The sequence below is a fragment of the Lissotriton vulgaris genome, chromosome 3_1, assembly GCF_964263255.1.
Source record: "Lissotriton vulgaris chromosome 3_1, aLisVul1.2, whole genome shotgun sequence".
Lineage (NCBI taxonomy): Eukaryota > Metazoa > Chordata > Amphibia > Caudata > Salamandridae > Lissotriton > Lissotriton vulgaris.
The window spans coordinates 1,747,770,059-1,747,793,455 of record NC_141689.1 but is presented as its reverse complement, the minus strand read 5'-3'; the positions used below and the strand labels follow the sequence as shown (position 1 = coordinate 1,747,793,455).

Genomic DNA, 23,397 nt, shown 5'->3' with positions numbered 1-23,397 from the left:
ATTTTTTTGCTTTGGTGTAAATTCATTCAGTATTTTTTGAGCAATTAATGCTCAATAACATTGTGTATTTCATCCTGCAGGGGATCAGTCAAGACCAACAAATCTCAAGCGTGTTTTTTGTAATTTGATGTATTTCTGTTGAGTAGTTTTAGAGAAATTAAGGTGGAAAAATAAGGATATTTCACGGCATGTATGAACTGCGGAGAAAAGGATTCTATAGATATGATCTGCTTGGCTGACACCACATCAACAAAGATATTATGGCACTAATTTTAGTTCTAATATATACATGGTGCCCTTAATAGACCTGGTGTCATCTTTTGACATTGACACTGTGTCTTACGCGGACGACACACAGCTTATTTTAACCCTAGATAAAGAATCCACAGCAGCAGAAGAAAATTTCCAACAATGCCTCTCTGCTGTTTTTGAATGGATGAAGGGCAAACGCCTTAAAGTGCAACAGCCAAAAGATGGAAATTATGCTGCTGGGAAAATGTAACCTCTATATGCCCAAACTGTGGTGGCCGATAGATACAGCCCCCCCCCCCCCTACTAGAGTGGATACTGTTCAGAACCTAGGGTTCAGATTTGACACTTCCCCTTCCTTTCATCAGCAGGCGTTGTCTGTGGCAGAAGCCTGCTTCCATTAGATAATAAAAAAAAAAAAGATAATTTGACCTCCTTCCAGTTACAGCTCGTAAGACCGTGGCCTTAATCTTATCATGCCTAGACTACAATATCAGTCTCTATGCAGGAGTAAAGGAGAGTACTCTGAAAAAGCTGCAGACTGTTCAAAATGCAGCAGCCCAACTGGTACTGAAAGGAGGTCGTCTGAATACCGAAAGGCTTGAAGTTAGGATTTTTCGCAGTTTAGGAGTAGTAAAGTTAGGACTCCTTACCCTTACTACTCCTAAACTGAGATAAATCCTAACGGTAATACTTTCGGTATTCACAGAAGGCGTTTAGGAGTCCTAAAGTTTGGACTCCTAACTTCTGTGAATACTGAAATGAGTAAGTGCCTTCTGTGAATACCGAAATGGTCATAAGTTTAGGAATCTGTCTTAAGTTAGTTCTGTGAAGGCCCTCTATCTCTTCCTTATGCGTACTATAATAAATCCCTTAAAGTAACATTTACTTTAAGAAAGCCCCTTACGCTGATGCCTTGTCACTCCATTCAGGGGAAAGAATGCAGTTAACTTTTCAGAAATTGACTCATCTCCCTTCCCTCACCTAAACTCATCTTATCTCTACCTTCTTTAATGAGAGTTACAGAACATCTTCTCATTGCACAACAGCTAAAACTGCTGACTTGTCAATGCTTATATAATTACGTTAGTGAATATGCCTCCACCACTGCGACAGGAAGGGGGTGCTATTTGTCTACTGCTCTCTATTCCAAGAAATGGTCTGTTACATACGAACATGGAGGATGCCTTTTAAATATTGAATACTTTTTTCATTGAGGAAAATCACCCCTGAAATAGGATGGCCCCTTCTAGGATATATTGTTGTTGTCTGATAATCCCAGGTGAGATTTATTTATTTTGTATTTACATGTAGTCTGGAGAAAAGACCATCAGAGCACGTTACATAAGTTGCATTACTTAAGCAGTGTTATCTTACAGTATATCGAGGCTTTAAGGTTGAAAGTAACAGTCAAGACAAAAAGATAGTTAATGAAATAGTTAATAAGCATCCCTAGATATAGTCTGACAATTATCCTAGGTGTAAGATTCATATCTCCAAAGAATTGCTACCAGTCATATCCAGCTCCATCTGCCGCCCAACGTGTTAGAACATAGTCTTATTGAGTAAGGGTGTATCAGTTCAAGGCCATCTCCGTCCATATGTTATTTGTGGTAAAATGTACCTTCTTGGTTGCTTTAAGATAGCTTGCAGTTAAAAGAAAGGCTTTTCTGAATGGGAGGTTCTATTTGCCCAACATGGCCACCACTGAGGATGTATCTACAGTACAGGGAGCCAGTATAGAAAATAAATCTGGAGGACAAACTTCCAACATTGGTTCCTTTTGAAGATAAGGGCAACCCTCCTTGATACTCCAGGAGTAAGTTCTGGTGAAAACACAGGATATCCCTCCTCTGGTGCAACCATCGGTCACTGGATCCTAATCAAACCCAGGTGTTGACTTTCAGTTTCCCATTGAGGCACAGCAATGGAGGCCTGCTAGTGTCAGGGAGAGCCAGATCCTGGATCCCCTCAAGTAGCAGTAAGTGACTATGAAGAAAGTGAGATGTTCAACGCCTGGGGACCTGCAGGGCTGCAAGCCTGAGCCCGGTGTTATAAATAGGATGCATAGTGGATATTACTGGGTGGGAGGGTCAGTGCGTGTATGTGTGTGATATCAAAATGTACTGTAAACAGTATTTTAACATTTACATTTTTATTTTTTGATCTAAAGGCTTACCTCTGGTCCAGAAAACACACTTTTCCACTATATTACTCTGGAAACCATGCAAGGAATCTTTATTTCCCCCACTCACATAGAAGTGGCACAACTCAGCGGTACCATTCACCCTCAGCTAATTAAGAACTTCCATCGTTGCTGCCTTTCAATTCGCTCCGTTTTCCAGGAGGCCTTGTCCAAAGAGGTAAAAAGTGCAATGGAGTAATTTTTATTTGTGGAGAATGCCAGCTTACTGTCCTGTTCTGCTGTTCGGAGTTTGAATACAAACAGTAGTGCACTTAATGGCGGTGTGTTGTCTCATGCAGGCATCCATTCCAGCATTTGCTACCTTTCACAGGCCATTTCACTTCAAATACGGCCTCAGTGCAATTTATAAGGCTGATGGATTGCAACATTTTCCATAAATATACCTCTGTGTTGTGGGAGGGCCTTCAACACTGCTTGAACTGCAAAGAAACAATCAAACCATTGTGCAGCTGCCAACCTTTATTGTGCATCAGGCCGAGATCTAGTTCGGATTTGTTAATGAAAATACCTTTAAAGTTCACCTAATTTGCATGGTCAGTGGTGCGTGCTACTTCAGGCAGATAAGACTAAAAGTAGCTTCACAGAATATATCAGTAAATTCAATTCAATTAATACTGTATTTCGCATGTTGAAAACAAATGCATAAAAAGTTAAGATTAAAATATACAGACATGTCAATAAGTTATCATAAAGTACATGCTGTGCATATTATGAACAAATTAAACATTTTGTCAGATGTTTGCTAGCCTGCTAGTTTTAAATGCTGAATAAAGACACAAAGCCACCAGTAAATTCAGATTGGAGCATCTGGGAAAAGGGTATCCAAATTCATCTTTACTTTCTAGATACATTGCTAGCTATAATAGACCTATTCAATGCCATTTTCCTAACTGATTGAGAGTTGCGGCGTACATCGGGTGGTCGGCGGGGAACGCGTTTCTAAAAAATCCAATAAATGAGCTACCTTAGCCACTCATTTATTATTCACTGCTCTTTCATGGGCCGCTCCAAAATTCCCTGGTAGGGGTATTTTGATATATATTTTATTTTTGGTAATGTCCGTAGAAGGGGAACCGACATCACCATTTTTGTTTTATTTTGGTGGGGGCTGTAATGAGTTCTGCAGCCTCCCTGCAAAACTAGGCAAAAAGTCATGTTATTTTGAAAGGACACTTTATTTTAATTGCATGTTTTCTATCAATGTCATGGTTTCTTTCAAAACCTCTTAATTTACCAGGGTAATTAAGGGACTTATATGCATCCCCAATTGAAATATTCATACTATCTGGATGATGTAATCTAAAATTACGTTCCTTTAGTCTTGGTTACATAATTAGAAATTATGGCATTACACAAGGAGTAAATATGGAATTGCACAGAAAGGCACAAGTAAAAAAACAAAAAGGGATAGAGGCAAAACAAAAGAAAAAGTGGAAGGGATAATAGATACAATTATTTCATCCTCACCCAGAAGTTAATGAACAGGGATTGAAATTGAGATGTACAGAGCTACTTTCATGCCACGACTCCTTGATAGTAGTATATGATACATTACGCTGCCTATTTTTGTAGATAACATCTCTGTCTTTTTACTCGTACAGACTTGGGAGTTAATTTTATATAGTACACATAGAATGATCAATAATATTGAGGAGTCATTGACCCCTTATGTTCTAAACAAGACTTTGCAGTTGTGCCAACATCCCTAAGCATTGTGATAGGCCTGTTTAACCTTCAAGATCCACTCATGCACCTGCATGCATTTGTATACGACCCCATGTCGTTCATATTTGCATGCTTTGCTTCATAAGGAAAAATCCAAACTCTGTATTAATCATGCCAGCACTTAAAAGTGAGAGCAGAGTGGTGTTGTCCCAGGGACATGCCGGGCTGGGCAGGGTTACAGTAGTCTGCGGTACAGCGTACAGGGAGTTACACTTTTAAAATACTCCACAAATGTTAATCAGGAGCGAGGAAATAGGCAGTACCTGGAGACTGGAAGCAACTGCAGTAACCTGTGGAGGTGACTCAGGAAGCAGCTAGGCTTCTCGTGCCATGCCCGTACAGCTAACCTGCCTACTGGGTGTTCCCTTGGTCCTGATTCCGTTTAGAGCTGAGAGTGGTACGAGCTGAACCACCCAGATCTTGCATCCCTAGGGAGGGAGTTAGGCCGCAGCAAGATTCCAGGTGAGCCTGGTTGGGCAGGGTGTTGAGTTAGGGTCATAGTGTGGTTCTTGACAAAGTGTATGGTGGGGTGAGAAGCAGTTAAGCCCACATTTGTGGTTGGAGGACTGCAGACGGCTGGCAACTTTAGTGTGACTTGCGGCTCACTCTGGCAGGGGATATCCTGCATAATTATGCCTGACATTGATGAAGAACAAATGAGCACTAAGGTCCATTATCCTCAGTATCTGTAGCATTCGAATCCTGTGGATTCCTTGAGGAAGGGAATACCTACCCTTACATAATTGAGGACAGATGGGTAAAAGGAAGCTGCAAGATAGTAGAAGCAAAACGGCTGTTCCCTCTAACGAAGAATTAGTCCTCTTGATAGATAACGATATGGTTATTATCAAGGATGCAAATGAAGTCGCAGGGAGGGTCTGAGGATTATGAAGGCGGACAATCTCATTAAAATCCCCGAGGGCCTTGAGATTAGGGATCTTAAAAAGTAAGGAGTTAAAGAAAGAAAAAGTTTGAACTAAGAGAAATTTAAGAGCAAATGTTCAAAATAAGTTCAGTCTGTCAGACCTGAAGGGATAGAAGAAAGCTACAAGTTACTATGGGTCTCTTCCAGGGGATACTCATCAATAGTCATAAGCACTGAATAATCTCCGCCCATGTTTGGGAACCCGGAACATATAGCATAATACATATATGTGTATATAGTAGAAAAGGAGTACATAGTACAAAAAAATTATACACATATACATGTATAAATCAATAATATGCATCTCTAAACATATCCAATAGGCTAAGAAAGGCAGAATTACATGCATTTCTCTAGTATGAAAATAACCCACAACATATAAGGTAAGAGAAGGACATGTACAGTAATTGCATTCCGCAAAACAACCTTTTATTCTCATCAAAGAAAACATGTCATGACCGGCAATTTGCCTAAAGTAGGCTGCATAAATAAATAGCATCCCTGTACAGAAAAGTAAACAAGCACTTCGCCTTTAAGGCCTCGGAGAATCTGATCAATTTGCCTTTAAGGCCTCCAGGAAAACCTTGCTCCCATCATGCACCACAGGTGATAGTTAGGTCAGTTCTTTTTTCCGGCTCTTTCTGAGATGAACCTGGAGCTTGAGCTCAACTGATTTTGACTTGTTTCAGTTAGAATTTATATTCTACCTACTTCATTCGATATTTCTTATTGCTGGTGGTATTTTTCAATCTTTTTCTGACTAATTGGTCATTCTTTTTCAGTCAGATATGCCACCTTTATTTTATAAATGTCTTTCCTGTGGGAAGAAGATGTCTAAGTCGGATCCTCATTTGGTCTGTGTAATGTGTTTACCTTCTTCTCACAACACAGAGACATGTTACCACTGTCTTAAACTTTCAAGGAGAACTTTGAAGGAGAGAGAGAGAAGATCAGACTTCTTGGCTTACTGGAGATAGGAAAACATCATAAAAAGGGCCCAGAGAGTCATCTTTCATCTAGAGTGCCCTCCTCTCCGAGTACCATGAAGTACTCAAGACCTCCTGCTACTAGGTCCCCGAGACGTTCCAGATCACCGTTAAGACGGCGTTCACGCTCAAGAGAGCGCTCCAGATCACACCGATCTTATACGCCAAGGAGAAGACGGAGGTCTCCTACAACGACCACGTCAACAAGGTCCTCGTATAAAGACTATTCTCCTACTATTTCATCAACTCCACCTTCCAGGGTCTCCCCTGTTGAGGATAGCAAGAACATAGTTTCCTTGGGACAGAGAATGTGCAGTACGGCAGGGTCCGTGATGAGAGTGGCTAGTGCAGCCGCTCTACTGGGGCTATACGACCGATCTTTATGGGATTCCTTAACATGATTCGCAGAGAAATTACCCAAGGAAGATCAACAGGATTTCTTGGAGATTGTGCAGGAAGGAGGCCTGGTTGCCTACCAGATTATTAGTACGATGGCCGATTCTGCTGATTTAGCAGCTCATAGATATGCCCATGGCATCTGTTCACGAAGATCAGCGTGACTTCGTCTCACGGGCCTTAAGCCTTATGCTCAGACGAAGATCGTTAATTTACCCTTTAATGGATCGTCGTTGTTTGGGTCTCATGCTGTAGGCCTTGAAAAAAAAGAAAGAATTTCATCATCGCTTTCGACAAGCGGTCTTTTTAGCAGCGAAGGCAAACCTCTAACTGGTCATTGCAGAACTAAGGGCAAACGCAACAAAGGTCCCAGTTTCAACAACTCAGACTGGGACGGGGCAGAGGCGGTAACAAACAGCAGTCGGTAACGCCAAAGCAGCCACAGAAACAATGAGATGGGTCTTCCTCCAAAGTTGTTGTCCACTTCAGTAGGAGGAAGTGTTTCATTACATCTGGAGGAGTGGAAGCATATAACAAGAGACAAATGAGTCATCAACATTGTTCAAAATATATATCTTCTCAAGTTCAAGACCCCTCCTCCATCTATACCTCCGAAAAGCATTTCTCACCGCGACCAAAGATTGTTACAAAAGGAGGTGAACACCTAATTAAGCAAAGGAGCTATAGAGAAAGTTCCAACTCCTCAAAGAAATCAAGGTCTGTACTATTGTTTCTTCCTTGTACAAAAAAGAGGCCCCATCACAGAATACAGACCTATACTGGATTTGAGACTGTTGAACAGATTCATTTGCAGAGAGAACTTTCAAATGTTAGCACTCCATCAAATTTTTTCTCTCAGCTTCACCAAGGGGATTGGATGTTTTACATCGATCTGCAGGAAGCATACTTCCACGTACCGATATCAAAGAAACATCGCAAATTTCTACGGTTTCAAGTGTCTGTCCAGCATTACCCCTATTCATTTCTTCCGTTCGGGCTAAAGTCAGCTCTCTGAACATTCTCCAAGTGTATGGCTGTGGTGGCCGCCTTCCTACGCAAGCAGAGGATATTCATTTATCCTTACTTGGACGACTGGTTCCTAAAGAGTTAATCTCCAGCTCTGCTGCAGGATCATCTTTCGAGCTGCCTTCAACTGCTGCACAACTTGGGCCTTCACGTCAATTTTAAAAAATCCATACTAAACCTAACGCAAAAGATCTATTATCTGAGTTCCTGTCTGGACACTGAAAAAGTAAGAGTGTGTCCTTCGGAGGAGAGGTTGTTATCAATCCAAGATAAATACCTGACCCTTCTTCACACACAGTTCACGACAGTTCGTCAAGTGTCATCTCTACTGGAATCAATGGCATTGTGCATTTTTTAGTATCAAACGCACGATTACACATGCGTCCACTACAACAATGTTAGGAGGACCAATGGATGCAAGTATCAGGGTGCTGGGAGGATCAGATAACTCTCCATCAAACAGCCAAGGATTCCATCCGGTGGTGGCTGAAGAGATCACACCTGATGAAGGGAGTCCCTTTCCACCAGGACCCTCCAACCCAGACTCTAGTCACGGACGCTTCTCTCCAGGGTTGGGGTGCTCATATGGGCCCTCTGCAAGTACAAGGCTTTGGTCCGACTACGAACAGAGTTACCACATCAATCTACTAGAGTTGAAAGCCGTACATCTAGCTCTCAAGTCCCTGTTTCCGTTGTTCAAGTCTCGATCCATTCTAATTCAAAAGGACAATACAACGACAATGTATTATTTGAACAGGGAGGTACCCGATCAAGAACGCTCTCCATAGAGGCTCAAACCATATGGAACTGGCTTCTGGCAAGAGGCTTGTCAATAGTAGCTGTTCATCTACCGGGCTCCCTCAATTCTCAGGCGGACTTCCTCAGCAGAGACTTCGTCGAAGCACACAATTGGGTTCTCAACGACGATGTCGCACGCAGCATCTTTCGAGAATGGGGAACGCCAGACATCGACCTGTTTGCAGACGCGGTAAACGCAAAATGTCCCGTCTTCGCATCCAGGTTTACCCAGAAAGGATCTCAAGGGAATGCCCTTTTGATTGAATGGTATCAGAACTTACTGTACGCTTTTCCACCAATCCCATTGATACCAGTGGTAATCAACAAGTTGTACAGGGCCTACTCCAGGGTGATCCTAATAGCCCCGGAGTGGCCTCGCCAATGGTAGTTTCCGGACCTCCTTCAACTGTCGGAAGTGCCACACAAGAGGTTTCCATGTCGCCCGGATCTTCAATCCAAGCAGGCAGGGAGAGTATTCCACTCCAACCTGTCCTCCCTCCGGTTGGCAGCATGGCTCCTGAAGTCACCCAATATGGTCACCTACAATTGAATCCAGAGTGTATGGATATTCTCAAAGAAGTGAAACAACCTTCCACGAGAAAGTCATATGCCTTCAAGTTAAAGCTATTCTTCCTATGGTGTGTGAACAATGGACACAATCCATCCGGGGTCAGGAACAGGTGATTTTACCTTATTTGCTGCATTTAGCTAGATCTGAGCTTCAATTTGCTTCAATAAAGTTCACCTTACAGCAATCACGGCCTATAGGAAGTCCCCCAACCAGACTTCTTTCTTTAGAATGCTGGTGGTAAAGGATTTTCTGGAAGGCTTGAGAAAGGTTTACCCACCAGTCAGATCTCCCTCTCCTCCATGGGAGCATAACATTGTGTTGACAAAGTTGATGGGGGCTCCTTTCGAGCTGATTCATAAAGCTTCCTTACAGCATCTAACGTGGAAAGTCACGTTCCTGGTGGACATTACTTCCGCTCGCAGAGTGAGCGAGATCCAGGATCTTTGCTGTAAGGAACCTTTTACGGTGTTCCACGCTAACAGAGTAGTTCTCAGAACACATCCTAGTTTTTTGCCTAAAGTAGTCTTGGGCTTTCACATTAACCAGACTATAACTTTACCTACTTTCTTTCCAAATCCTGCAAATCCTCCAGAAAGATCTCTCCATTCCCTTGATCTCAAGAGGGTTCTTAAGTTTTATTTGGACAGAACAAAGACACTGAGGAAGTCAGACCATTTGTTTATTAACTAAGGTCCTGTTAACACAGGTTTGGCAGCTTCCAAAAGATCTATTTCTAGATGGATTGTTTCTTGTATTCTTCTGTCATATCAGTTGGCCAACAAACCCCTTCCAGGGAAGCCAAAGGCCCATTCCACTAGGGGAAAAGCTTCTACCACAGCTGTGACAGGGGGGAACGGGACGACCCCTTATGTCATGACACACCCCACGGACATATGAACAGAACAGAAGGAGGAACATGGTTTCTTTAATTGGGCGGAGCTCGAGCTGGAACACGCCCCCAGAAGTGACGCAGACAAGGAAGTAAATACGGGAAGCAACCCCATACCGGTGTGTTCATCACCCGGAGGAAGAGAAGGCGAGGACGAGAGCGAAGGAGGAAGGTTCAAAGACACCGTGGAACAGGAGAAGAGTGGAGGTGACCGGAGAACGGAGGCGGACCGAGACACGGACAAGCCAGGAGGCCAACGGCACAGCGCTTCGCCCAGCCACACTTCAAGGGAAGTGTGGCTCTCCCAGGTACGTTCCCGAATCGCGGGCTGGGCGGTTATCAAGGGATTTAAACCTCCCTGAAACTTCACATGAACGTCCCGTGCACTACCCGGGTCCTCAACCCACTGGCACTTCGTAGAGCACTGACTTCTGAGAACCGTGTGCACGCGTGTGAACCTCACCCCCTTTTCCTGAAGCACTGTATATAAAACGCACCCGACTGAGACAAGTTTGTCCTTTTCTATCTTTTTGGGTACTACGGTGACTGCAACGACGGCCGAGCCAGGAACTACATCTCCCAGAAGCCTTCGGTGTGGAGAAGAGTTGGACTGAAACACAGGAAAGAGAGACTCTCTCCCTCTGGAAAAGACGCTGAGGCTCCCCTTCCGTATTACCGGAGTTTGATGCGACGGTTGTTAAAACCAATAAAACCTGCATTACCTTCCCCCCCTGTGTCCGTGAGTCTGTTCACCCCGCAACAACTGCTCTCCTGAGGAATGTCCCCATGACAGAAATTTGTAAAGCAGCTACATGGCGATCAGTTCATACCTGTACTCGCCATTACTGTTTAGATACGGATACGTAGGTAGATGCTCAGGTTGGGCAAGCCTTGTTGAGAAACTTGTTTACTAATACTATTTTAAAATGTATATGTCAAGGTAGTTTTCTGTTTTTTGCTCGTCCGTTCGGAAGTGGGTATGGGCTTGCTACTCTATTCAGTGCTTATGACTATTGATGAGTATCCCCTGGAAGAGAAGGATAAGTTACTTACCTGTAATCCTAGTTCACTTCCAGGGGTATACTCATCAAATAACCTCAATGATTCACACTGGAAATCATTAGGGATTTCTTAGGAAGCCCTCACTCACCACCCTGGGTGGTGACATGCTTCATCATCTGGCCCACCAGGAGAAGCCGAATGCCTCCCTGGTGTGCTACAACGTGGTCCGGTTGCAGGAGTAGCTAGGTGCCAAGCGGGTGCAAGGCGTTGCGGGCTGTGTGCCATTGTCGTCTCCACCTCCTCCCCGAGACCTATGGGGTGTGGATCTTTTAATTTACAAACTATACAGGTTCCTCAAAACTGAGGTAAATCCCACAACTTGATGGTTTGTTTTTTGCACTTGTTATAATTTTTACACCTGATTTTAACTTTCACGCCCTCTGGTAAGGGTGGGCCTTAGCGCGCCCACACCACTGAGGTACACTACTAACGGTCCTGAAGAAAGCCCAGTAAAACTACACATATACTGGCAGAAACATATCGACCCCACTTTAAGTGGAAATATCCAAACCATTATTTGGTAGATTTCCCTTCACATATGTTTTTAACTATGTCGGGCTAGACATCAACAACCACAGAGAAGGCAGCCGCGGGCCCTGGAGACCCCGTGCTGTCGACGAGTTTCGGCGCAGTCTCTCCAGCTTGAGTGCTATCTCTGCTGCTACTGACGTCTCCAGCTCTGCGTCAAGGCGGCCGAAGCAGAAATATGGCGGAAACATCAAATGAAAGTTCCTCTACCCCTCTCCTCAGTAACCTCAAAGAAGAGAAGAGGCACCCAAGATTGTCAGTGTCTGGGAAAGTCATCACAGCAGTGATGTCCATTGCAAGCAACACTGTCGGGTCGGTGTACTTCCATGACTGCCCCGCGCAGTACCTCATACCCTACTACCTGATCATTTCTGGTGTCTCCAGCCTCCTGCTTCTCATTCAAAGCATCTTTGCCTGGAGAAACCAAGAAGAGCCCTCCATTCTGAACAACGTCTTACATTGGTTCTTCAACATCTTCTCGCTGGCGTTTTACATTGCAGGAAATGTTTGGATTTATTCCATTTATGCCCCAAATTATACATACCCCACTGCTGCAAACTACTGCCGCAAGGGGCTCTACCTCTATGCCTTCTGGATTACAAATTTGTTTTACATTTTCCTGGGACTGTTCCTCTTCATTGTCTGCGTTTTTCTGGGTGCGGGATGCTTCATCCAGAGTTTCCCTAGAAGTCTCTGAGGAGAAATAGAGCTGAACCCTAACTCCTGATCGACATTTCTGTAGACCTGGTATTGTTGGGTGTCAGACCAGTGGACATCATCTAAAAATGTTTTACTGGTCTACTCCTTTTTCTGTCCCATCAGCAGCTCTTCTGGATCCAGGTTGTGCTGGGCAAAAGAAAACCCTATGGACCCAATGAACAAAGACCAAAAGGAGTCCATTAAAACCAATAGAAGCCAAATGTATGAGGTTGACAAACTAAAGGTCACAAAGACCTGATCACTGGTCGTGTCATTGAATGTGTGTCATTTGAAGTCATTAAACACCAATATTTTCCAGTAAAAAGCCTAATGTAATCAACAGAGGAGCGTGTTTGAATCCATCAGGAATTATCTTTATTGCAGCCTCAAGGCCTCTTCCTGAAGAAGACCAGAACAACCGCCTGGGTCTGATGCCCAGGAGGAAGTGGCCAACTTAGCTTACCTTTGACCTCCACCCTCCATCCGGCTTCCTGACAAAGGCAGCCGGAAGAGCTCCAGAAAGGGTATACCCATACAGATCTTTGAGGAGAGCGTCATCCTGTTCTTGCACCCCGGACCTTTTTCTGCTACTCCAGTGAGAAGTCCCTCCCTGCATAGAATTTGCCACTCCAACAGTGCACTGTTTCTGCATATAATATTCAATGGGGCTTTAACTGTAATATGGGGCTCTGAGTGAATTTTTGTGTGAAAATATGCCTGACAGTCAACTGTCTCTCTTCTTGTCCCTAACATTTGTTAAACCAACTTGTGCCAATTTAGCCTATGTTTTCAAATCGCTTTTACTTAGATATACTACTGTTGTTTTGACATTCTATCCACCGAATAGTGGATCGGACTTAACGAATTAGATAGAAGAAATATGAGCTTTGCTATTGTATATGTTGTTTTGGGACGTTTTATCTGACTAAGATATATCTATTGGTGATGAATGTTCAGTGTGGATTCACGGTTTGAATGGACTCTTGAATGATTGATTGTATGCTCCTTTCTGGAGCTCTTCCGGCTGCCTTTGTCAGGAAGCCGGATGGAGGGTGGAGGTCAAAGGTAAGCTAAGTTGGCCACTTCCTCCTGGGCATCAGACCCAGGCGGTTGTTCTGGTCTTCTTCAGGAAGAGGCCTTGAGGCTGCAATAAAGATAATTCCTGATGGATTCAAACACGCTCCTCTGTTGATTACATTAGGCTTTTTACTGGAAAATATTGGAAAGTGTCACTATTTGGGCCAGTTGTTGTGTTTATATTTTGTTATGTAACCAGAATAGATTTTGATACTGATCCACTGCTTTTGAATATCAATAAGACAAGAATAAAATGTTGTCACAATAAAAAAAAAAAAACTATGTCGGGCTGACCATTGAATAAACATTTGTGTGGTACAGTTCCTTGAAATTTTTAAATCACAAATCTTTTTTCACACTATTGTCACGAAAAACCAGCTCCGCAGCATCCTGGCATTGTAGCACACCAGGGAGGCATTCGGCTTCTCCTGGTGGGCCCGATGAAGAATCATGTCACCACCCAGGGTTGTGAGTGAGGGCTTCCTAAGAAATCCCTAATGATTTCCAGTGTGAATCATTGAGGTTGTTTCTTTCTTTCTCTGTTTTTGTGCTTGCATACCCTAGTCTTTTGACACTCTTCTGTTGTTTGACATCAGTTTGACCTGGGGGACTGAGAGTGTCCCTTACTTTCCCTCTCTCTCTTATTGTTATTATTAATGTATGCTCATCAAAGTCATAGGCACCCTCCTGCCTCCCCGGACGAGCAGGAATAGTTTACTGGTTATTCTTGCATCTTGTATGCAGGTTCCTATAGGTTTCTTGTACCGTACAAAAGAACTGACCTAACTGTCCCCTGTGGTGCATGATGGGAGCTGGGTTCTCCTGGAGGCCTTAAAGGCAAAGTGTTCAGATTCTCTGAGGCCTTAAAGGTGAGGTGCCAGTTTCCTTTTCTGTACAGGGATTATTTATTTATGCCGCCTTCTTTAGGCTAATTGCCTGTCATTACCTGTTTTCTTTGATGAAAATAAAAGTGTTGTTTTGCGGAATGCAATTACTGTACATGTCCTTCTCTTACATTATATGTTATGGGTTATTTTCATACTAGAGAAATGCATGTAATTTTGGCTTTCTCAGCCTATTGGATGTTTAGGGCTGCATATTATTGGTTTATACATATTTACGTGTATAATTTTTTTGTACTATGTACTCCTTTTCTACTATATACACATATATATGTATTATGCTATATGTTCCGGGTTCCCGCACATGGTCGGAGATAATTCAGTGCTTATGACTTTGATGAGTATACCCCTGGAAGAGAACTAGGATTACAGGTAAGTAACTTATCCTTATCCTCAACTCCGCTACAATGGTTTGTTTAGAAGAAAATCTATTAATCGATAATGAGGCTAAATTAGTCTCTGGTAACAAAGTCCCTGAGTAGATGACCGTCCTATCTGGGACTGCAGCAGCAGTCACAATGATCCCTGAGACAGTTGAGCAGCTGATTTACTGGCACCTGAGCAGTTTGGGAGTGGGCGTCCTCAAAACCTGAATTGTAAAATAGCAGCCAGGCAAGCGTCAATCAGGGATTATTTAATACCAATGTTTGGAATCAAAGGAAGTATTAAGTAGTAATTAATAATAAAGTATCTTAAGACAACATAGCCCAAACGTTTCCAATCAAACCATGAATCCAACTAAGTAGCTTTTCCTTCCCAACCTAAAGCAGCATCTGAGAAGAATATTAGTGTGCAGCAGTCCACGGAGAAAAATACTGTGGAGAAGAGTAAGGACAACATTAAAATAGCTTGCACTCCTCCAACTCCTCTACTAAAAAAAAAGGTTATGCAGATACCTCTTGTAGGAAGTTAAGTACAAAGATCAGTCCTAGCGGAAAGCCATCCTCACCCTCCGTACAATACATTGGGGCTGTGTTTCGAGCAAGAAATGCCTAAGTATATGGATAACACTAAAAGAGATATATGTTCAAAGGAAGCTAATAAAAAAAATGAAAAAACATATATTGACAGAAGCCATCAGAGTGCCTTATAAATCTGCTGGAAGATATCCCTGGTGATCTGGCAAGGTTGATTATACTAATTGAAACAAACCACTGTTGGGACTGTTGGGTACTCTCACAGTGAATTACAACCAGCTCAACTGGAAGTGACACTTTGTTCAGGTCTCTCTGACAATCTAGACCTTTGTCCAGTTTCATAGGTCGGCTTTAAAAATCTAAACTGGGGCAAGTGCCGGCATTTGTAAATTGTAAGCTGGGCATTAATAAGAGCGAAAAAGATGAATCAGTGTGTCCATCTTGTAAAGGTAGCATTGTAACACCGCAACATGATTCTTTTTTGCACATATTTTATAAGGGCAAGGAGGAGTTTGTAAATTCCAACTTTTAGAGTATTGCACATCCGTAAAGTAAATGAATTGGTGGACCACATGATTAAAGGTGATAATTTGCTATGTTTTAAACTTGCATATTTTTAGATATTATAACAGAAAGTCTTAAATCCTTGGTTTAACAATGATCATAGCAATATTGGGTTTGGAAAGGTATTTTTTTTCGGTATGTCACCATGTGGCAGGACCAGCTGTTAAAAGTTTTCTACGTATGTCATCCCATAAAAGGCTACAAGTGTGATAAGGTTACTTATTGATTATCTCCTAGTAGGTTTTCCGAATACAGTGTTACACTCCCATATGGAATACAGATTCCTTATATGGCTAATGTTTAGGTAAATAAGTGGTCAGTACAAATATTGAGACTGGGACTCGAGTTTTATTCTTACATCTACAAAAAAAATTATATTTTGCCCTTGATTACTGCTGCTGGATCTTATAGGTTTTAGATACTCTCTTTTGACTATTTTTCTGCACTATAAAATGGGTTTTTTATATTTTAAAAAAGGTGGAGTGTATTTTTTATATATAGCATGTTTTTAATAATGTGTTGTTAAGTCCTAATGTTTGTTTTGTCTCAGTGGCATATTAATAAACAAGAAAAGAGTGTCCAATGGTAGTAGACAACCACTATCAGGAGCAAGTCGAACGGCTTCTCTTAAGGCGTTCAGGAAAGCCCTCACTCACCACCTAGTGATGACATGCTTCATCATCGGGCCCCACAAAAGAGACAGAGTGTCTCTTTTGTGTGCTACGACGCCAGATGTTACTGCGGAGCGGGTTGGTGAGTTTAGGCAGTGTTGTGTAAAGAGAACTAGTGAGTGATGGATGGTTAAAAGTAGTCCGTAGTGTATCAAAATTAACTTTATTCTGGAGATCACTAGGGACAGGATAATTAAAAATTATGTGTAGGAAATACGTCCACACTTAATTAAGTGGTAGTTTCCTAGTAATCAGTCGATATGTTTCAGCCACGAAACGGTATGAATTTACCTGCCAATTATCAGGACTTCATTGTGTACTAAACCCTGGTGGAATGGACTCTCTAAGGCCCACCCTAACCTAGGGACGTGAAAGTGAAAATTTTACAAAAAAGGGTGTAAAAGTTCAAAAAATTTGGAGAAAATTATGTCTTCCTAATGACTCCTGGTTTAGGAGGATTCCGTCTTTTCGGTTTCTGCACCTCTGGATAAAAAGACAAGGACAGACATGTAGGACAAAACATACATAGAATATCGATGTTGATCGCTCATGTCAATCCAAAGTGCTCCAGTGTGTGGTATACGAGACAAATTGTGGTAAAAATAACACTATAGTTATCACCACCTTAGTCCCAGAGTTTGAACACTAAAGGCGGGTAGTGCTGTGTTAAATACGTGCTATGAAAGGTAGTTAAAAAGGAAGGGTATTTCCTTGATCGCTATCAAAGTAAAATGCAGGCGCGATCGCGCTAACAGGTTAAAATTTCTCACTTATGTGGTGTTCAGGATTCACACCATGGGTCACAGGAGGGGGGTGGGAGCGTAATTGGCACACCCTGCAATTAGTCGAAACAAAGGGAGTAAACGTACAGTCAGTCGTATAGCATTGGGTAGGTACTTAGCTCAGTGGAGTAATCAGTAGACGGTTTTCTCTTCGACTCACGCCCTTGACACTCGGCACCCGCTGTGTACCTCCATCTACCCTCGCCTGGACCCCGAAGATGTAGAGGTGAGACCAGGAGAGCGTTAAATAGGTTTTTGTGCGATGATCGTCTTCCGGGTGGGCGCGGTCGGGCTACATGTGTAGGCTAATCGGGTAGTAAAGCCGTCATCTGACGATTGTTGGCACGTGATCTCGTGGTTATGTGGACCAATAAGAGTCGATGTAGACTGTTGTCATAGTGACAGTGGACTCAAAGATCAAAGAGTTCCTTTCTTTAGTGAAATGGAGGCTTGGTCAGGTGCTCCAATCGAGAACCCGTTGTTAAGGGGCCCGAGAGTTTGTTGACCCTAACGACCAGTTAAACTTGGCAAAAAATCTGAAAAGAACGGATATTAGATTACCCCTAAGTTATGAGGACGTAAGAACAACAGAGGGCCCCCGATAATCATTTTATCACAGAGTTCCATAGGATGTCGTCATTTAATCCGAGGATGTGGGTTCCAGTCATTGAACATATTAGTAATGGTAACAACATCAACCAACGCCTCTTCGAAAAAGAACAGCGCTGGGTCTACAGACTTGGAACCCACATCCTCGGATGCATTTTACTTTGATAGCGATCAAGGAAATACCCTTCCTTTTTAACTACCTTTCATAGCACGTATTTAACACAGCACTACCCGCCTTCAGTGTTCAAAGTCTGGGACTAAGGTGGTGATAACTATAGTGTAATTTTTACCACAATTTGTCTCGTATACCACACACTGGAGCACTTTGGATTGACATGAGCGATCAACATATATATTCTATGTATGTTTTGTCCTACATGTCTGTCCTTGTCTTTTTATCCACAGGTGCAGAAACCGAAAAGACGGAATCCTCCTAAACCAGGAGTCATTAGGAAGACATAATTTTCTCCTAATTTTTTGCACTTTTACACCCTTTTTTGTTAAATTTTCACTTTCACGTCCCTAGGTTAGGGTGGGCCTTAGAGAGTCCATTCCACCAGGGTTTAGTACACGCTGAAGTCCTGAAGAATGCCAGGTAAATTCATACCGTTTTGTGGCTGAAACATGTCGACTGATTACTAGGAAACTACCACTTAATTAAGTGTGGACGCATTTCCTACACATAATTTTTGATTATCCTGTCCCTAGTGATCTCCAGAATAAAGTTAATTTTGATACACTACGGACTACTTTTAACCATCCATCACTCACTAGTTCTCTTTACACAATACTGCCTAAACTCACCAACCCGCTCCGCAGTAACATCTGGCGTCGTAGCACACAAAAGAGACGCTCTGTCTCTTTTGTGGGGCCCGATTATGAAGCATGTCATCACTAGGTGGTGAGTGAGGGCTTTCCTGAACGCCTTAAGTGAAGCCGTTCGACTTGCTCCTGATAGTGGGTGCCTACTACCATTAGACACTCTTTTCTTGTTTATTGATTAGTACTGGGGAATAAGAGTGTCACACTACTCTCCCTGCCTCTCTTTTTGTTTGGACGTCAGTGGCATATTATCCAACAATAAAATTGGACTTGAGCTATCAAATAAATGTCAATGGTCAGGACTGAAAATAAATAAACAGCTGTGATAATTTGGCAGCTGCTGATCTTGCGCAAAAGACATGAAGACTTGGAGATGCCAACCAACAATGAGGATACAGATCTTTCATACCCATGAGGCTTTGAGTTTTAAGTGAACAGTTAAGACATTGTCTTTTAAATAGTGCTTGTTTTCTTTACGTATAAAGATTTATTGTAGACTTTGAAGAGAAGAGATTGGCAGGAAAATAAGCCTGAACAAGTAGAACACATAATTTAAACAACAAATCTTCACTTTTAACTGCCAGTCCAGAAAGTGTACTTCCGAAGCAGAAGCTCCACAAGGGCAGGCTCGCACGTGGCCAGGTCACCCGATAGCCTTCTGCAGCAATGCAAGCAGTACATCATTTCAGAAGCACTTGTAAGGTTGGAATGCACTGAATCACTGTGAGCCACAGTAGCTGTCTCACCTTTGCCAAAGGAATGGGGTCAGGGATTCTGTGGTTGAAGAGTCGGCGTGCAGAGACCTTGCCCATGTGCCAGGTTGTCCACAGTGCAAAATCGCACCAGGACTGAGGCAACTACACAACCCACAGAGTAAGCGACAGCTATGGCTGACACCAGGTATCAATCTGAGCAGAAACAGTCAATCCCACCCTATCTCTAATTCCTGCCCCTTCCAGCTAGAGGCCTAAAAAGTACAGTATAGGTGGCACTCCCTGCGCTTAAGGAGCATCTGAGTAACTCAGATACGGCACCTATGCTGAGCATCATACCTACAGCTGCTGATGGGACATGGTGTTGCCTCTGGCATCTTGCCCAGCGCAGCATACAACAGCTCCCAGTCCCTTGGAATGCAAGTGTGCAATGTGTTATGTTAATGAATGGAGGCTGACTTTTTTGCCTTTCAAAGGCTGTCCCTTCATAATGCAGACTAATGCATCTTCATGCATTAGTCGGCATTATGAAGGGGCAACCATTGAAAGGGGAAAATCTTTTGCTTATAAACACAAGGTCACCACTTTACGGTTCCCATTTGGCTGCACAACCTATTTAAATGAGTCCAATGAATTAAACTCATCATTAACTCTTCATTGATTCCACTTTTTTGTCCAATTATAATCATCTTTTTGTTCATCTCATTTTCTTCAATCCATTGTACTCATTCTCATTTCCTCTCTCTTCATAAAAACGCAGGAGAATAACCGTTTCCACATATCACGCTTTTATTAAAATCACCCAATGCATTTCGGGAAAAATTCCCTTCTTCCGGGGTTTTCTTGCCACTTCTCAATATAGACGAATGCACAAAGGTGCAAATCTTCATCTCTAACGATGAATGACGATATGGTCTGAGAACCATTCTAAAAAGTAAATTACTTTTCCAAGTAAGCAGTGACTGAAGAGTGAAGATTCATTTCCCTACTCTGTATCCTCTGTTGTGGGCTCTTACAAAATGGTTGAAACCAGCTGGACCCGTTTTTATCTTAATTGCATACTTGAGATCTCGCAGGCAGGTAACCGTGTCAAACCAGACCCCAAGAAGAAATCTTCCTAATGCAGAATATAGAGGGACCACAGAGTTTGAGGGCTGAACAAAATAGGTTCCTGCATATGATCTCCGTGAGAGTGGGACTAGGATTCTGAAAGCCAAGGCGAGGTGTGAAGGTCAGGGCTTGAGTGGTGCTGTGCCATGCATACACGCAGTCTGCTTAGCCTGTTCAGTGCTGGGAAAAATGTTCTGTGTGGTGGTGCAAAGACCTGTTTATCCCAGGAAAGGGGAAGAGTGTCTGTACTTGCTGGTATCTATATTTTGTAAGTACTTTGCCCATAGTATGAGGAGAGTAACTGTGTAAACCTCAGGTCTCTGTAAAGATCTGATAGATCTCTCTATGTTTGCAGACCAAGAAGATTCCAAATGTCAAATCTCATTCAGAAACCAGAAAGACCAGTTCCAGCCTTGGTCTCATAAAAGAACATGGTGTTTTATTTGAGTGCTACCCTGAAAATTGGACGGATCAAAAGAAGTCTCCACCTACTGTGACTTATTGGGTTGTAGGGTAAGAGAAAGCACATACTGTATTGTAAATTGACTTTCAGTAATTTCATAGATCTGTTAGTATAAATTATTTAGCAAGAAATTGCCTATTTTTACAGATGAAAGATTGAGGCATTGACACAGGTAACTAGCATAGTGGCTTTTTTTATGTGGTTTTATGGAGTAAAAGTGTGTTCAACTGTTGAGCCAAGAGATGACACTCAGGTTCTGCCAAATTGTGAACTGCTTAGGTTTCTTGGAAATTGGTAAATTGTTTGCAGTTTGTGTAAATGTTCTCGGTAGTTGGTGCATGCAGCTACGACAACAAACAATGTGCTGTTGCAGGTGATATGGAAGGAAAAAGTGAGCTCAGATCACTACCCGCCGGAATCTACTACTTTCTCGTCATCGGTCACATAGGCAGCCGAATAAGCACATTGGCAGACTAATAAGCATAACTTGCTAGGAAAACCATGATTTTCATACCTTAAGTTTTTGCTAGCAACTGGGGGCTCATTTTTTTCTGCTACTTTCATGAACAGTGTCCTTTGCATCCATGCGTTTTCCTCTTAATGATTACATTTCACTAGCTTATTAGTATTAAAACGTTTTATTACTTCTCTGATACACATACCTTCGCCAACAACCAGCAGGCGGCGAGGAGCGCTGCAAAGCTGATTTCCAGTAAAAATATACAACCTGTAGTAGAACACCCTCCCAAGATCCTTTGCTCAGCCGGTATTACTTCTTTGCAAGCCTCCTTTTCAGTTCTTATTTTAGGCATTGATATTATAGACCTATCAGTACTCTTGCATGGAAATTGGCACTATACATCCCCTGTTTGATACCCTGGATCTATGTCACTGTCACTCATGTAGACATACATGATTAATGAGCTAGTTTCATATGAAATCCTCTGCGGTATCTAAATTGCCTTAATTTTTGATAGTCCTTAGAGAGTATAATTATGGAAAGTGTCCAATCTGAGTCGTATGAAATGTGCATTTGTTCGAACTGGGAGATTATCTTTTTCATAGCCAGTGTGTTCCACTCCAGGAAAGCTAATTGTCAATTCTAGGTGTCTGAACTGAGCCCCACAATATGACTTGCGAAGTTATCGTCAAGGCTAGTGTGAATCCTTTTCCCTATAGGGACCTGTAAGATCTCTGCCCCGGGTGTGGGATGCCCAACAGTATAGTTATTGGGTTTCACTTTATGGTAATTCAAAGGCTGTGCCTAGTTCTGATAGTATTGCCTCCCAGTAATACATTAGTTTGCAACAGTGGTTAAACAAATGCATCAATTTACCCGGTGCCCCACAGCCCCACCAGCACGATCCATCCCTTTTTTTGTCCCACTTTGCTAGTTTCTATGGAGTCCTGTACAAGTAATGGTTACATTTATATTGTGTCTTGTAAATCTAGCAGGACCTGTTGAAGTCCCTGGCGCTTTCAAGTCATGTCCCATTCTTTGTCAGTGAATGTTTTCCCCAGTTCTTCTTCCCATCTCTTCTGAGCCTGGGTCTTGAAGGCAGATCATTACCTGTTTGTTTATAAATGAGATTGCATGTTTGCTGCTATAGAAACCTTTCATGCATTTCTCAAAGTTAGTGAGGCATCTGAAGGCCCCTTCTTCAAATCTAGATGGAGAACCCAATGTTTAATCTGAAGGTAGGAAAAGTGCTCACTTTTCAAGGAGGTTCTACTTTCACTAGCTTATTCAAGTGCAAGCCTGATAAATATTCTTCTGAGCTGCCTCTTCTTTCGGGCTGTTTGAAAAATATTTTACACTCAAGTATTCAATCTTGATTATGTGGATCTCTCTCATGCTGTCACTTAAGTTACTCAACAAACCCTCTTGAAATCTCAGCAATTCCAATGAAATATTTTAGAATCTCTGTGCTAGATGGGCTTTTAAATTTGTGGTATGTCTACTTCTACATTATCCTGCCTAACAAGCACTTACCTGACCGTGCGGTCAAAAAAGAGCCACTTAAGCCAGACCTTTAAGCACAGCAATAAAATACTGTAAATTCTGTCCCTACACGATTTCCAAAGGGGAAGCTGTCCAATGGAAACACCTTTCCCTTTGCAAATAAATTACCATCTCCTTTGAGTAGGCAGTAACTGCTTAATGGTATGAGACCATAATTGCAGCCACAGATCACTGACACGCACCTTACTGAATCACAGTTCGGAGGGAATGCTCCTTTAATGTCCCGTTCTAATTTCGTATGGGTCTGTTAAACCCATTTTTCGAAACTTAAATGTTTTTCTAATTCGCAAAATGTATATAATACATATCAAAAAGTCAGTTTGCAGTTGCAAACCCTGCAATTCTTTTTAATCATAGGGTTTACATCCGCATAATTGCTTGTTATATAAGATTCTTAACAGAATAAGAAAAAAATATCACCACATTTTCGGTGGTGTTTTGTTTTACACTGGAAATGGCGACCCAGTGGGACGTTCTGCTTCCCAAGGAACTTTTCACTACGCCTCAGAAGAAGAAGAAAGTGGGCTAGAAGATTCATGTGAAAGTCTGTAAAATTGCCCTTGTCTTGACAGTGAGAAGTCTGATCCAGTCCTGGTCATGATTTGTTTATGAAGGAATCTTGCTGCCTATGGAAGAAGCTTGGAACCAACCAGGAAAAGTTAACTGGTAGCATCGTTTGCGATA

At 42.4% G+C, this 23,397-nt stretch overlaps 2 protein-coding genes across 2 annotated transcripts in view; both read left to right on the top strand.

Annotated features, from left to right (window-relative positions):
- Positions 1 to 23,397, top strand: part of INTU (inturned planar cell polarity protein) — a 438,220-nt gene that overhangs the window by 406,489 nt on the left and 8,334 nt on the right. The window contains exons 14-15 of the mRNA XM_086962184.1: positions 2,423 to 2,612; positions 20,583 to 20,740. Coding sequence (XP_086818310.1) covers positions 2,423 to 2,612; positions 20,583 to 20,740 — 348 coding nt within the window. The remainder of the gene's footprint in view (positions 1 to 2,422; positions 2,613 to 20,582; positions 20,741 to 23,397) is intronic.
- Positions 11,401 to 12,058, top strand: LOC147728407 (transmembrane protein 272-like). The gene has a single exon (XM_086962772.1). The coding sequence runs from the start codon at positions 11,540 to 11,542 to the stop codon at positions 12,056 to 12,058; it is 519 nt and encodes a 172-aa protein (XP_086818898.1). The 5' UTR covers positions 11,401 to 11,539.